At 45.5% G+C, this 12,039-nt stretch overlaps 1 protein-coding gene across 1 annotated transcript in view; it reads right to left on the bottom strand.

Moving 5' to 3' along the window:
• The window catches only part of LOC111949564 (2-phosphoxylose phosphatase 1), a 44,455-nt gene that overhangs the window by 14,877 nt on the left and 17,539 nt on the right, over nucleotides 1–12,039 (bottom strand). The window contains exon 3 of the mRNA XM_070433883.1: nucleotides 5,363–5,551. Within this exon, the coding sequence (XP_070289984.1) occupies nucleotides 5,363–5,551 (189 nt within the window). The remainder of the gene's footprint in view (nucleotides 1–5,362; nucleotides 5,552–12,039) is intronic.

Genomic DNA, 12,039 nt, shown 5'->3' with positions numbered 1-12,039 from the left:
CATCAAAACCCGCATTTCATTACAACATCAACACATCACTATCAATCACCAATCACCACAATCAACATCAACCTTCACCATCATCACCATCAACATCCTTCACCACTGTCACCATCAACACCTTCACCATCATCACCATCAACATCCTCACCACTGTTACCATCAACACCATCAACACCTTCACCATCAACATCCTCACCACTGTCACCATCAACATCTTCACCATCAACCCCATCATCATCATCACCACCATCATCACCATCAACCTCATCATCACCACAATCACTATCATCATCACCGCCATCATCATCACCATCAACACCATCACCATCATGACATCATCACCATCATTACAACCATCAACACCATCACTATCATCATCACCACCATCATCATCATCACCATCAACAACATCCACCATCATCAACATCCAACATCATCAACATCATCATCATCATCATCACCACCATCAACATCATCACCACCACCATCATCATCATCATCACCACCACCATCACCATCAACATCATCATAGAAGTAGTAGTGGTTGTAGCTGTCATAGTAAGGCTAGTTACGGTAGTAATAGTGATGATTTATAATAAAATACATTCTTGGCTTGTTCTTGGTGTATTACTCCAACACAACATCAGAGGAAGTGGTTTACAGATAACCTTGTAGTAGTATGTGATACAAGTAACTCCAATCCTTATTGATATGAAGTGTTGCTGTCATGAGTTTGTGAGAGTGCATGGTTTGAATAAAGAAAATAGTACTGTGCTGACTGACTGACTGAGAGACCAACCATTTAAGCAGTCAGATGTTCTTCGAGACCACAGTGGCCTTGAGTCGTCTGGCCTGTGCAGAAGACTCAAGGTTTGGTTTCGGTTCAACTATTTAAAAATAATAGTTTTCAATGTTGATAAAACATTTTTACCCCGGCCCTTCTTCCTCTCTACCTCTAACCCTGGCCCTTTTATCCTCTCTACCTCTAACCCTGGCCCTTTATCCTCTCCTATCCCTCAACCCGGCCCTTTATTCCTCTCTATCCCTCTAACCCTGACCCTTTATTGCCTCTCTATCTTCTAACCCTGTCCCTTTATCCACTCTATCCCTAACCATGGCCCTTATCCTCTCTATCCCTCTGACCCATTTATCCTCTCTATTCCTCTGACCCTCTTCCTCTCTTATCCTCTAACCATGACCCTTTATCCTTCCTCTATTCCTCTAACCCTGACCCTTTATCCGCTCCTATCCTCTAACCATTGACCCTTTATCCGCTTCTATCCTCTAACCCTGACCCTTTATCCGCTCATCCCTCTAACCAATTGACCCTTTATTCCTCTCATCCCCCTTAACCATGACCCATTCTCCTCATCTATCCATCCTAACCCTGACCGTTTATCCTCTCTATCCTCTAACATGACCCCTTTAATCCTCGCTATCCTACATAACCCGGACCCTTATCCTGTCTATCCTCTAAACCCGGACCCTTTATCCTTCTCTATCCTGTCTAACCATTTGCACCCCTTTATCCTCTTCTATCCCCTAACCATTGACCCTTTAATCCTCTCTTATCTCTAACCATGACCCTTTAATTCATCTCTATCCTCTAACCCCTGACCCTTTATCCTCCTAACCCTGACTCTTTATCCCACTCTATCACCACATCTAAACCCTGACCCTTTTATCCCTCTCTATCCTCTAACCCTGACCCTTTTATCCCCTATCCCCTAACCATGACCCTTTATCTCTCTATTCCTCTAACATGACCCTTATATCATCTCTATTCTAACCCTGCACCTTTATCCCTCTAACCCGGACCACCCCCATTTATCCTCTCTATCCTCTAACCATGGCCAACCTTTATGTCCCTCTCTATCCTCTATAGCGCGAAGAACCATGCCTCTATTGATCCTCTAACCATGACCCTTATCATCTCTATCCTGTTAACCCTGACCCTTTATCCTCTTATAACCTCTAACCCTGACCCTTTATATCCTCTACTAACCTGACCCTTAATCCTCCTTATCCTCTAACCCTGACCTTTATCCTCTCTATCCTCTAACCATGACCCTTTATCCTCTCTTATCCTCCTATCCTCTAACCATGACCATTTATCCTCTCTATGCTCTAACCATGACCCTTTATCCTCTCTATCCTCTAACCCTGACCCTTTATCCCCTATCCTCTAACCTGACACCTTTATCCTCTCTATCCTCTAACCTGACCTTTATCCTCTCTATCCTCTAACCTGACCACTTTATCCTCTCTATCCTCTAACCCTGCACCCTTTATCCCCTAATCCTCTAACCATGACACTTCTATCCTCCTCTATCCTCTAACCCTGACCCTTATCCTTCTATCCTCACCACTGACCCTTTATTCCTTTCTATCCTTAACCATGACCCTTTATCCTTTCTATCCCTCAAACCATGACCCTTTATCCTTTCTATCTCTAACCATGGACCCTTTACCCTTTCTATTCCTCGAACCATGACCCTATCCTTTCTATCCTCTAACCATGACCCTTTAATCCTTTCTATCCCCTAACCCATGACCCTTTTACCTTCTCTATCCTCTAACCATGACCCTTTATCCTTTCTATCTCGACACCATGACCCTTTATCCTTCTCTATCCTCTAACCATGACCCTTTAATCCTTGTCTATCCCCTAACCATGGACCATTTATCCTCTCTTATCTCTAACCATTGACCCTTTATCCTTTCTACCCCCTAACCATGACCTTATCTCTCTATCCTCTAACCATGACATGTTTATCCTCTCTATCCTCTAAACCATGAACCATCTTGTATCCTACTGACCCTTAACCCTTATCCTCTACCTCATTTATCCTCCTCTCCTCTAACCATGACACTTTATCCTCTGTATCCTCTAACCCTGACCCTTTATCCACTCTATCCTCTAACCATGACCCTCTATCCTCTAACTAACCATGACCCTCTATCCTCCAACTAACCATGGAATCTTTATCCTCTAACCCTGACACTTTATCCTCTCTATCCCTCTAACCCTGACCCTTATCGCTCCTATCCTCTAACCCTGGACACTTTTACCTCTCTATCCTCTAACCCTGACACATTTATCCTCTGCTATTCCTCTGAACCCCTTACTCTGACCTTTACCTCTATCCTCTAAACCCTGACACCTTTATCCTCTATCCTCTAACCCTGACACTTTATCCTCTTATCCTCTGAACCCTGACACTTTTATCCCTCTATCCTCTAACTCCTGACACTTTATCCTCTCTATCCCTAACCCTGACACTTTATCCTCTCTATCCTCTAACCCTGACACTTATCCTCTCTATCCTCTAACCCCTGACACTTATCCTTTACTTATCCTTCTACACCCCTGACACTTTATCCTCTATCCTCTAACCCTGACATTTATCCTCTCACTCATCCCTTAACCCCCTGACACTGCTATCCTCTATCCTTCTATAACCCTTGACAACCTTTCTTAATCCCTCGTATTTCTCTTATCCTCTAACCACGACACTTTACTCCTCTCTATCCTCTAACCCTGACACTTTAAATCCTCTTCTATCCTCTAACCCTGACACTTTATCCTGCTTCTCATCCCTAAACCTCTGACACTTGTATCCTCCTCTATCCCTCTAACCCTGACACTTTATCCTCTCTATCCTCTAACCCTGACACTTCTATCCTCTCTATCCTTACACCCTGACCCTTTATCCTCTATCCCCTCTAACCCTGACCCTTTATCCTCTATCCTCTAACCCCTGGAACACTTTATCCTCTCTATCATCTAACCCTGACCCTTTATCCTCTCTATTCATAACCCTTTATCCACTCTATACTCTAACCCTGACCCTTTATCCACTCTATCCTCTAACCCTGACCCTTTATGGGGCGACAGGTAGCCTAGTRGTTAGATTGTTGGGCCAGTAACCAAAAGATTGCTGGATAGAATCCCCGAGCTGACAAGGTAAAAATCTATTGTTCTGCCTCTGAGCAAGGCAGTTAACCCACTGTTCCCCAGGCACCGAAGATGTGGATGTCGATTAAGGCAGCCCCCCACACCTCTCTGATTCAGAGGGGTTGGGTTAAAGACACTGTACTGTACTACTATGGCTGACTCTGTAAAACAACACATTTCACTGTAAAGTGAAATCTGTACAAATGTGCGCAACCGCGACATTCAAACGAGGCTGCAAAGAAGACTAATGGGACTGTAGCGACTGTGTTGACTTTCAAAATCTGGGGTGTGAACTACGTTTCTACTCAAGCGTTGATCGACATGGTAATGGCTCTATAGGTTTGGAGAAAAGTTGAGAAAACTGACCCTCCGTTACATCGTGACGAGTCTTGCCGTAACGTACAGCACGCATAAAGCAACTATTTCTGTCTTACAATCTCTCTCCACCAGGTGTAGCACTTCTCTCATCCTTTAAAAACAAGAAATAGACAGTAAGGGGGGATACCTAGTCATTTTTTGCATCATCTCTGCAAGCGATCATGACTCTCAAAAGCCACTGTTTACTTCTGAAGATCACTTTAGCACCGCCCTAAAAACCCGATTCAAATTCRACACAAACCTTCAAATAGGTATGTAATGACACATATAAACTCTTTATAGTGTTTTATTTACATTTTAGAGGCGATAAGGTGATAAGTTGGACAGATCGAGTGAAAAAAAGCCGTTTCCCCACATGACATCTCTCCTTCTCACTGTCACGCATTAGTTTTGCTTCCCCACCCGCCATTTTAAAAAGACCCGGCGGTGCTCATTGCCTGCTTGAATTATGCAGAAACGGGCAGCGTGGAGGTCTCGTCATGGATTTTGTTGGAAAGGGGAGAAATTGTGCTTTACAATGGTATTGACATTACAGTTAATCTGGAAGTATTACGTTTTTTGGGCGCTAAAATAAGGTCAATTGTACAGACCAAGGCGATGTACAAGAGTGAGTTAGTTTACGTTACCTATTCAGTGTATGGGACAATAAAACATGTTTTTATTTTTTATTAACCCTCTCTATACTCTAGCTAACCATGACCCAACACCAGTCCATCAATTCTCTTTACATGACACAACACATCTAAATGTTCTGTATTTCTCCACATGGCTAAGCCTTCCTTGTTACTGACTGACTGACTCCATATGGTTCTGTTCTAAACCCTGAGCTTTGACCTGTGTTCACTGATTGGTTGAGCAAATGGCTAACACGCTAGCAGACTGCAGAGGACTGAAACATTGCTCTTTCTTCCCACTTACCAATGGAACAGCAGATTAGATTGTGTGCGTGTGTGCGTGTGCGTGTGCGCGTGTGTGTGTATGTATGTGTGTGTGAGTGAGTGAGTGAGTGTGTGAGTGTCTCACCCTCCCAGGCCTGTTCAGAGCGGTTGGGGGTGTTGCAGTAACCATAAGCCTCTGAGATGGGGTCTGGATCAGGATCCTCTGTGGAGGGGACAGGGATCACTCTCTTCCTGCTCTTCCCCTGGCCCTGAACTTGACCCTGACCCTGGGGGGGGCGCTCCTCACCCATGGGCGTAGTGGGGATTAGGTGCACTGGAGATAGAGGAGAAAGGGGGGGGGATCAATTCCTCAATGTTCAAGAGATTGTCAGGTAGAGAGAGACTGAATGAAAGAGCAGAGGAGGGATTGAGTGAGAGAGAAGTATAGAGAGAGAGAGAGAGAAGTATAGAGAGAGAGCGAGAGAGAGAGGGAGGAAAGTTAGCAAAGAAACAACATCAAAGCAGACCTAACCGTAGTGACAAACACCACTGACATCCATTGCTCAAAGGACTCCTGTATAAAGGTCTATAACATCTATTAGCCTCAGAGCAGTCTTAGACCCAGCCTCCCCTCAGCCCAGTCCTAGCCCCAACCTCAGCCCAGCCTTTGCCCCAGCCCAGCCTCTGCCCTGTCTTAGGCCCAGCCTCCCCTCAGCCCAGCCTTTTCCCCAGCCCATCCTCTGCCCAGCCTCCCCTCAGCCCAGCCTTAGCCCCCCCTCAGCCCTAGCCAAGCCATCCCTCAGCCCAGCCTCCCCTCAGCCCTAGCCCAGCCTCAGCCCAGCTCATTTACATGTGAACAGCAGCAGAACCCTGTACAGAACCCCTAACCACTACCACAGGGTTGCCTTGACAACCATTAACCTGTGACCCCTGGGCCAGGTGACCCAATGGGGTGAGCGGTGTGGGAACAACTGCAGTTCCATTCAGAAACACAGGATCCTGGGAATACACACACACACACACACACACACACACACACACACAACCTCAGAAACCCTGGTTGTCCTGAAGCCGGGCAGTGGAGTAGGTAAATATTACATCACTTTGCAAAGAGAGACAGAGCAAGACGCTTTCAAATCATCAAGGAGAGAGGCCCTTTCATTCCTATGACAACCTTTAAATAATCTCTCCCCAACARACACACACACATACACTTGTACAGGAACATAGAAACACACACACACACATACACACAGGCTCACATAACTCTCGCCCCCTCATACCAAAGCACACACACAGAGTTTCACCAGCTCCTCCCTCCAAGCTCCAGCTGAGATCATAAAGTCAACAGTGTTGCTGGACAGAACTGCTGGGTGTTGGGGATGGCTGGGGAGGTAGGGGATAGTGGTAGGAGGTAAGGGTGGGAGGTAGGGAGTAAGGGTAGGAAGGTAGATGTAGGAGGTTGGAAGGTATGGGTAGGAGGTAACAGTAGGAGATAGGAAGGTAGGGAGTAGTGAGTAGGAAGATATGGGTAGGAAGTAAGGGAAGGAGATAGGAAGGTAGGGGGTAGTGGGTAGGAAGATATGGGTAGGAGATAGGAAGGTAGGGAGTAGTGGGTAGGAAGATATGGGTAGGATGTAAGATTAGGAGGTAGGAAGGTAGGGAGTAGTGGGTAGGAGGTAGGGGTAGGAGGTAACGGTGGGAGATAGAGGGTAGGGAGTTGGGTTGGACCTCTTTCAGACTTCCTGAACACAGCAGACAGAAAGAGGAGAGGGTTGGAAACTAGGGCTGGAGATAGACGTTGGAGGCAGGGAGTGACCTAACTGGTATTTCACTTCCTGTCATAAAATTGTTACATCATGTTTTTACTATCTTACTAACTAATAACTAACTGACTGTAGAAACACCACAGGCCTAGATCCAGCATTGGTCACACACCACCCTTAGATGATAACGTTTCTGTGGTAAAGTTCCATTGGTTATTAGATTTCTTTAGAAACAGACTACAGAGGAACTAGCCTAAATACAAACCACACTATCTTAAAGTGAGGGTATCCATATTAACCCACACTCCCCATTTGAGAGGTATTTATATGTTGAATGTACCGAGCTGTCTGTTTGAACTACTGGCACACAGCTCAGACACCCATGTATACCCCACAAGACATGCCACCAGARGTTTCTCCAATGTCCCCAAGTCCAGAACAGACTATGGGAAACACACAGTACACATAGAGCCATGACTACATGGAACTCTATTCCACATCAGGTAACTGATGCAAGCAGTAGAATCCGATTTAAAAAAAATAGATAAAAGTACACCTTTGAAGCAACACAAACATACGCACAGACACGTGCATACAAACACAAGATAACATACACACTATACACACACGTACACATGGATTTTGTAATGTAGATATGTGGTTGTAGAGTAGGGGCCTGAGGKCACACACTTAAGGTGTTGTGAATGTATTGTAATGTTTAATAAATTGTATAACTGCCTTCATTTTGCTGGATCGCAGGAAGAGTAGCTAGAGCAGCTAATGGGGATCCATAATAAATACAAATACAAAATTCCACCACGGGGTAAAGCAAAGCCACAGAGTGGAGTGGAAACGGGAAAGACATTTGAAGGTACAAAAACAGTGTAACCATGACCAGGAAAACTTGACGTGTCAAATTATATAGCATACGTAGAAATCCAATCCTCTGGTAAAACTCTAAGAGTCAGCTGCTACAGTAAACCTTAAACACAGGATGAACCACGACTGCTCTTCCTCCCTCCATCTCTCCCACCAGAAAATTAAAACAGGTCTACAACAATACCACACACTACTGTCACAACCAATACCACACACTACTGTCACGAACAATACCACACACTACTGTCACGGCCAATACCACACACTACTGTCACGACCAATACCACACATTACTGTCACGACAATACCACACACTACTGTCACGCCAATACCACACACTACTGTCACGACCAAACCACACACTACTGTCACGCAATTACCACACACTACTGTCACGGCCAATACCACACACTACTGTCACGGCAATACCACACACTACTGTCACGACCAATACCACACACTACTGTCACGACCATACCACACACTACTGTCACGACCAATACCACACACTACTGTCACGACCAATACCACACACTACTGTCACGACATACCCACACTACTGTCACGCCAATACCACACACTACTGTCACGGACCAATACCACACACTACTGTCACGGCCAATACCACACACTACTGTCACGACCAATACCACACACAAAAGCCGCGGCCCTTGCAGAGCAAGGGAAACACTACTTCTAGGTTTCAGAGCAAGTGACGTAACTGATTGAAACGCTATTAGCGCGTACCGCTAACTAGCTAGCCATTTCACATCCGTTACACTCACCCCCTTTCAACCTCCTCCTTTTTCCGCAGCAACCAGTAATCCTAGTCAACAGCATCAATGTAACAGTATAACTTTAAACCGTCCCCTCGCCCCGACCTCGGGCGCGAACCAGGGAACCTCTGCACACATCAACAACGGTCGCCCACGAAGCATCGTTACTCATCGCTCCACAAAGGCCGCGGCCCTTGCAGAGCAAGGGGAACCACTACTTCAAGGTCTCAAAGCGAGTGACGTCACCGATTGAAACGCTATTAGCGCGCACCACCCTAACTAGCTAGTGTGACGACTCCCACTCTGTCTGCCGTATTCTCTCCTTGTTCTTGTTCCTTATTAGGATGTCGGTGGGCGAGTTGGGAGGGTCGTCAGCTACATGGGAAACACCTGAGCCCAGTGTGTCCCAGGATAAATACACCACTTCCCCATTCATGGAGGAACTTCTCTCCATGCAGACACCTTTAATGATTTGGTGTGTTTCTTGTGTTTTTTTGGTGGTTGCTTAGCATCTTTCAACCCCGTGCATTATTCACATTCATGCATGCAAAACACTCACTTACACTACGATTTACGATTACACACATCATTGTATATTATACCTAGTTACTTTATTTAATAAATATATATTTTGTTACTCCTATCTCCACGTTGTCTCCCTTTTGTTACGGGCTTTGAGCCGGTTCGTGACAAGTGGGGCTCAGCCAGGATCTTTGAACGTATGGTTTGGGAGAACGTGGAGGTACGTGTTTGGTTTGCATATTTTGTTTGAGTTGATAGGCCCAGTATGGTTGCCTTTGTTGTTTGGTTTGTGTGCTTGCGTTGGAGAGAGTACATGTTTAGTTCCAGGGCCCTGCCCAGCCTGGAAAACTCTTGTTCTACTTTCTGTTGGGACATCGGTCGAGGTGAGAATCGGCTGTGTACCTCAGGGGGAGATTTGGGTAGGGTAGTGGAACTTGCTACCCGAAGCTATAGCCTTTTACCCCTGATAGGCTTAGCGACGTGTTTCATTTTTTAATATGTTGGGCATGGTTAATGTTTGTTATTTTGTGTGCGTGTCTGTGGACTGAGCAGTTGTCTCGGGGGCACATCCGTGGCTTGGTGGAATCTGCCAGCGTGCTGGGGGGTTTATTTCCTTGCCAGCGGGCTAACAAGTGCGTAATACCCACCGCAAATCCGCACGAAGACTAGGGTTAAGTTAATGTAGGTTTGGGGAAGCTCCGTTCTCATCTCTCTTCTGTGGTGCTCAGGGTGATTGTCATTTCTCTGGTTGTGGTCTGGTGTGCTCAGCAGAGGGGAAGAGCGAGATTATTTTATTTTTTTGTAACCTATGGCGTCTTATGTAGATGAGTTCATTCGCTTTCCATCAGAGGAACTGTTTAGAATTAGTACTAAAGAACAACTGTTGAAGGTCGCTGAACACCACAAGGTTGAGATGTTTAAGGTAGGTAAACGTTCTAAAGAATTCTATTAGGTTGATATTAAGGCCAATCTGATGGAGAGGAGTGGTATTCTTGAAGTTACCACTGGGCCAGCCTCTGCTAGAGGAGTCATCTCCCCGTAACGTTACAATGGCCATTTCCATCGGTTAGTCCTAGTAGTCTTCTTTTTGAACAGCAGAAAGAACTGCTTCTGTTAAAGCTAGAGTATGATCGGCAGCATGATCGTGAGAAGTTAGTGTATGATCGTGTAAAGTATGAAAGGAATTAGCATTTAAAACAAGATATGGAGATGGCTTAAAATCAAGTTGCAACAAGAACGGATAGAGTTGGTTAGGGAAGGAAAAAGATCTCAGGGGAGAGGTTTGTTCTGGAAGGTGATCCAGATTTACCTAGGGGTCGATCCTCTTTTGCGTCGTGCCCCGGACACATTTGATATTGTTGGGAATTTACGTTAATTGCCTCGTTTAATGAAAAGGACCCTGAGACATTCTTTTCGTTGTTTGAGCGTGTTGCTGACGCTAGTATTGGCCTGATTCTGACCGGCACTTTAATGTTGCAGTTGTGTGCTGACTGGTAAAGCGCAGGAAGCATATTCAACTCTTAGTGTACACGACAGTGCCAGTTATGATAAGGTTAAATGCTGTGTTACAGATTTATGAATTGGTCCCTGAGTGCTTACCGCCAACGATTTAGAACTTTAAAAAGGGATGATAAACAGACTCATGTTGAGTTTGCCGCGACAATTATCTTTACAGTTTAATCGCTGGTGTTCCCGCCTCTGCAGTTTGGACTTTCTAAGGGCTGTGTGATCTGATTAGGTTAGAGCAATTTAAGGACACAATCCCTGATCGTATGCCACTACATTAACGAACGAAAAGTAAAGACTGTCGCTGAAGAGCTGCGGTTTTGGCGGCACAATATATTTTGACTCACAAAGGTGTCTTTGCAGAGCCCCGTATCGGAGTGAGTGGGGGCGTTCGGAGAATTTGGGCCCCGCTCACCGAGGTATTTTGGTTCACGGGCAGAGTTCCATTCAACTAGGCTTGAGCCTGACTCCCGTAGTAAAGCTGACTTTGATCAAGAGTGTCATTACTGTCAAGGTTCAGGTCATTGAAAACGAAATGTCCGGTTCTCAGGGAAAAGGGTAAATTCGAGTACGCGTTATTACGTTAAATCTAAGCCTACGCGCGTTAGCTGCGCCTGTTTCCACATCAGTTCACTTCATGACACATGGTCTCAGGCCCAGGCGCATGTGAAAGTCCATATTACCCAGACTATTTACCTTTCATTACGGAAGGTTTTGTGTCTATATTAGGAAGTAAGGAATTAGTGCACAGTGAAGATCTTGAGACACAGGTGCCTCCGAATCGTTTGTGTTGGAGTCTGTGTTACCCTTTTCAGCTGAGACTGATTCGGGGAATAGTGTTCTGATTAGGGGAAAGGTTTGAACACTCTTTCAGTTCCATTGCATAACTGATGTTGGATTGTGGACTGGTAAAAGGTGAGGTTGTTGTGGGTGCGTCCTTCGTTGCCTATTGAGGGTATCGACGTTATTCTCGGGAATAACTTGGCTGGTGAGCGTGTGTGGCCTGTCGTTTTCCATCTCTAGTCGTTTCCATAAAAGCCGTCAGTTGTTGAGATTCCTGATGAGAGTGTAGAGAGCTCCCCAGACATGTCAGCTGCGTGTGCAGTGACGCGTTCTATGAGCCGTGGCGAAACTGGTCACTGTGCCGACTAATGAGAATACACAAAGAAGTATGCCACGCTTTCACTGTTATTCCGTTATCTGTTTACCCACTCAGATCTAATCAATGCGCAACGGACTGACCCCACATTAGAAGAGTTGCGTGACCAAATTGTGCCTGTGGAACAGTTGGAGATGTCGCCTATGGCTATTTTCTCCAAGAGGATGTCCTATTGAGAAAGTGGGTGTGCTCATGGTAGTTGTTTTCCGGGGGA

Source organism: Salvelinus sp. IW2-2015, linkage group LG22 (assembly GCF_002910315.2).
Source record: "Salvelinus sp. IW2-2015 linkage group LG22, ASM291031v2, whole genome shotgun sequence".
In the NCBI taxonomy this organism is placed as follows: Eukaryota; Metazoa; Chordata; class Actinopteri; order Salmoniformes; family Salmonidae; genus Salvelinus; species Salvelinus sp. IW2-2015.
The sequence above is the reverse complement of the archived record's forward strand: the minus strand, read 5'-3'. Positions and strand labels throughout refer to the sequence as shown.